Raw genomic sequence first — 3179 nt, forward strand, 5'->3', positions numbered from 1 at the left:
CAAATCACTTGAATGACTAAGTAACTTTGGCCAAAATGGCTTTCTGTCTGATTAATAAATATGGAACTTCAAAAGACAGCAGAGGAGAATCTTTGTAATTTTCAAAATTATCAACGTATAAGAATTTGAAGTGCTGCCAACTTTTGTTATTAAATTGCTTGATGTTGGACAGGAGGGAAGCCAATCTTACAACAAAAGAAAGTGTGTGTTTGCAAATTTCTGAAGGTAGAGTGAAAAATTACTTATCTTTATGGGACAGGAACATAATCAGGACTGTCAATGCAAAAGACCTCTCTGGAAATGAATATTTATTTAAGTGGCTGAAACACTTTATTTGGCTGTCAAGTATTTCTCAACTATTTACACTTTGCAGACTTTGGACATTGCAGTAAACAAACCATGTAGAAAGTGAGCTACTACTTGGAGAAGACCATTACAAATGACCTTCAAAACAAGAAGAACTAGAGAACAAACAAGAAGAACTAGAGATGTGCATGCGCCTGTGCAGATATCACATTGTTAGCATCATGGAGCATCATGTGGGATGGCTTCTATGACTGGAACATTGGAATGGAAGGCTTTAGGCCCTTCAGGAAGGACAGGCTGGGGAGACGAGGTGGAGGAGTAGCCCTCTATGTCAATGAGCAACTGGTGAGTGTGGAGCTCAGCCTACGGACAGATCAGGAATTAGTCAAGAGTTTGTGGGTCAAGATTAAGGGCAGGGTTCAGGAATTAGTCAAGACTTTGTGGGTCAAGATTAAGGGCAGGGTTGGGACAGAGGATGTTATAGTGGGGGTCTGCTACAGACCACCTGATCAAGAGGAGGGTGTGGATGAAGCCCTAGAGAGACAGATGAGAATAGCCTCAAGCTTGCAAGTCCTGGTCTTCATGGGGAATTTCAATCACCCCGATATCTGTTGGAAGAGCAACGTGGCAGTGCATAGGCAATCCTGGAGGTTCCTCAAATGTGTCAATGATAACTTCCTTTCACAGATGATAGAGGAACCAACAAGGAGAGGAGCTGTGTTGGACCTTGTGCTCACCAACAGGGAGGAGCTGGTGAGGAACGTGGTGCTCTAAGGCAGTCTTGGCTGTAGCGACCATGAGATTGTGGAGTTCGAGGTCCTCAGGGCAGTGAGGAAGGCACATAGCAAGCTCACTGCCCTGGACTTCAGGAGGGCAGACTTCGACCTCTTCAAGGACTTTCTTAGCAGAGTCCCTTGGGATGAAGTCCTGGAAGGCAGAGGGGCCCAAGACTGCTGGCCGGTATTCAAGGATCATCTATTCTAGGCTCAGGACCAATGCATCCAGACACGGAGGAAATCGGGCAAAAACCCCAGAAGGCCTTCATGGATGAATAAGGAAGTGCTGGGGAAACTCACAGAAAAAAAAGAGGCCTTCAAGAAGTGGAAGGGAGGACAAAAGGACTGGGAGGAATACAGAGAAGCCGTAAGAGAAGCTAGAGACATATTCAGGGAAGCTAAAGCGCAGTTGGAATTGAGGCTAGCCGGGGACATTAAGGATAACAAGAAGGGCTTCTACAGGTATACCACATGCAAAAGGAAGACTAGGGATAATGTAGGCCCCCTCGAGAAGGAAACAGGAGAACTGGCTATCCTGGCTATAGAAAAGGCTGAGGTTCTTAATGACTTCTTCAGTCTTCAACTCCAAGTGCTCTAGCCATTCTATGCAGACCAAGAAGGGCAAAGGTGGAGACTGGGAGAATGAAACCCCTAAACCCACTGTAGAAGAGGATCAGGTTCATGACCAGCTAAGGAACCTGGATGTGCATGAGTCCACGGGTCCTGATGAGATTCATCCTCAGGTCCTGAGGGAAGTGGCCGATGTAGTTGCTAAGACACTACCTATAATTTTTGAGAAATCGTGGCATTCAGGTGAAATCCCTGATGATTGGAAAAAGGGAAATATAACCCTCATTTTTAAAAAGGGGAAAGCAGAAGAACCAGGAAACTGTCGACTAGTTGTAAGGGACCATTAAGAAATGTTTGTTTCAACATTGCCTGGCTTTGATGACTTGATGTAGCTGTACGGAAAGGAGACTGAAAACAGCTACCTCTGGACTGTTTGCCTCAAGGCTTGTTGAGTCACAGGGTGTCTCCAGCTGCTGAGATAACCAGGTGTCATTGTCCACCACCCAAATCCTCCAGCTAACAGATAACAACCAACATTCTGAGATAACCAGATACCATAGTCCACCACATACACCCTCTGGCTGCTGAGCCATCTGCCAGATAATGATCAACATCCCTTCCAGCTGCCTAGGCCACAAGGCACCATTGTCCAGGACTGACATCACTTTCAGCTGCTGACATCCTGAGGCTGGGAATTGCTCAAATCCAGGGAAACTGACCAATCAGTGCCTGATAGAGCCCTATAAAAAGGACCAGCATCCAGAGCATGGCGCACACTCACCACCAAAGGAAAGACAGCTATGGATTATCAGAATGCTGCTGGGTTTATGGTGGTGACTATCCCTGTTATTGGAATGCTGCTTGGACATACAGTGGCGGCTATCTTTGCTGCAGCATCCCAAATTTACTTGCTTCCTCCCTTTTCTGTTTCTAACTTTCCTATCACCCTTCTCTCTCCCCCTTGAGCAACCAGTAATAGTCTCACTCCTTAACAGCATTTTGACCTGGTTTGTGTCTTAATTTACACTGGGGGAATTGACTGAACACTCCTGAGTCTTATTGGACCGGGACACCAGTCAGTCGTACCTCTGTGCCTAGCAAGATCATGGAGCAGATTCTCCTGGAAGCTATGCTTAGGCACATGAAAAGCAAAGACGTGAGTGGTAATAACCAGCATGGCTTTACCAGGGGCAAGTCATGCCTGATGAATTTGTTGGCCTTCTGTGATGGGGTCACTGAATGTGTGGATAGGGGAAGAGCAGCTGATATCATCTACCTGGACTTATGCAAAGCTTTTGACACTGTTCCTCATGACATCCTTGTCTCTAAATTGGAGAGCCATGGATTTGATGGGTTGACCACTTGGTGGGTAAAGAACTGGCTGGATGGTCACACGCAGAGAGTTGTGGTCAGAGGCTCATTGTCCACATGGAGGCCAGTGATGACTCGTGTCCCTCGGGGTCGGTACTGGGGCCAATACTGTTCAACATCTTTGTCAGTGACATGGACAGTGGGATTGAGTGCCCT

At 46.4% G+C, this 3179-nt stretch overlaps 1 protein-coding gene across 1 annotated transcript in view; it reads left to right on the plus strand.

Annotated features, from left to right (window-relative positions):
- Nucleotides 1–537: 537 nt before the first annotated feature.
- The window catches only part of LOC103810674 (ryanodine receptor 3-like), a gene marked incomplete at its 3' end in the record, with an annotated part of 98413 nt that continues 95771 nt past the window's right edge, over nucleotides 538–3179 (plus strand). The window contains exon 1 of the mRNA XM_009083623.1: nucleotides 538–936. Coding sequence (XP_009081871.1) covers nucleotides 538–936 — 399 coding nt within the window. The remainder of the gene's footprint in view (nucleotides 937–3179) is intronic.

Source organism: Acanthisitta chloris, unplaced genomic scaffold, assembly GCF_000695815.1.
Source record: "Acanthisitta chloris isolate BGI_N310 unplaced genomic scaffold, ASM69581v1 scaffold1740, whole genome shotgun sequence".
In the NCBI taxonomy this organism is placed as follows: Eukaryota; Metazoa; Chordata; class Aves; order Passeriformes; family Acanthisittidae; genus Acanthisitta; species Acanthisitta chloris.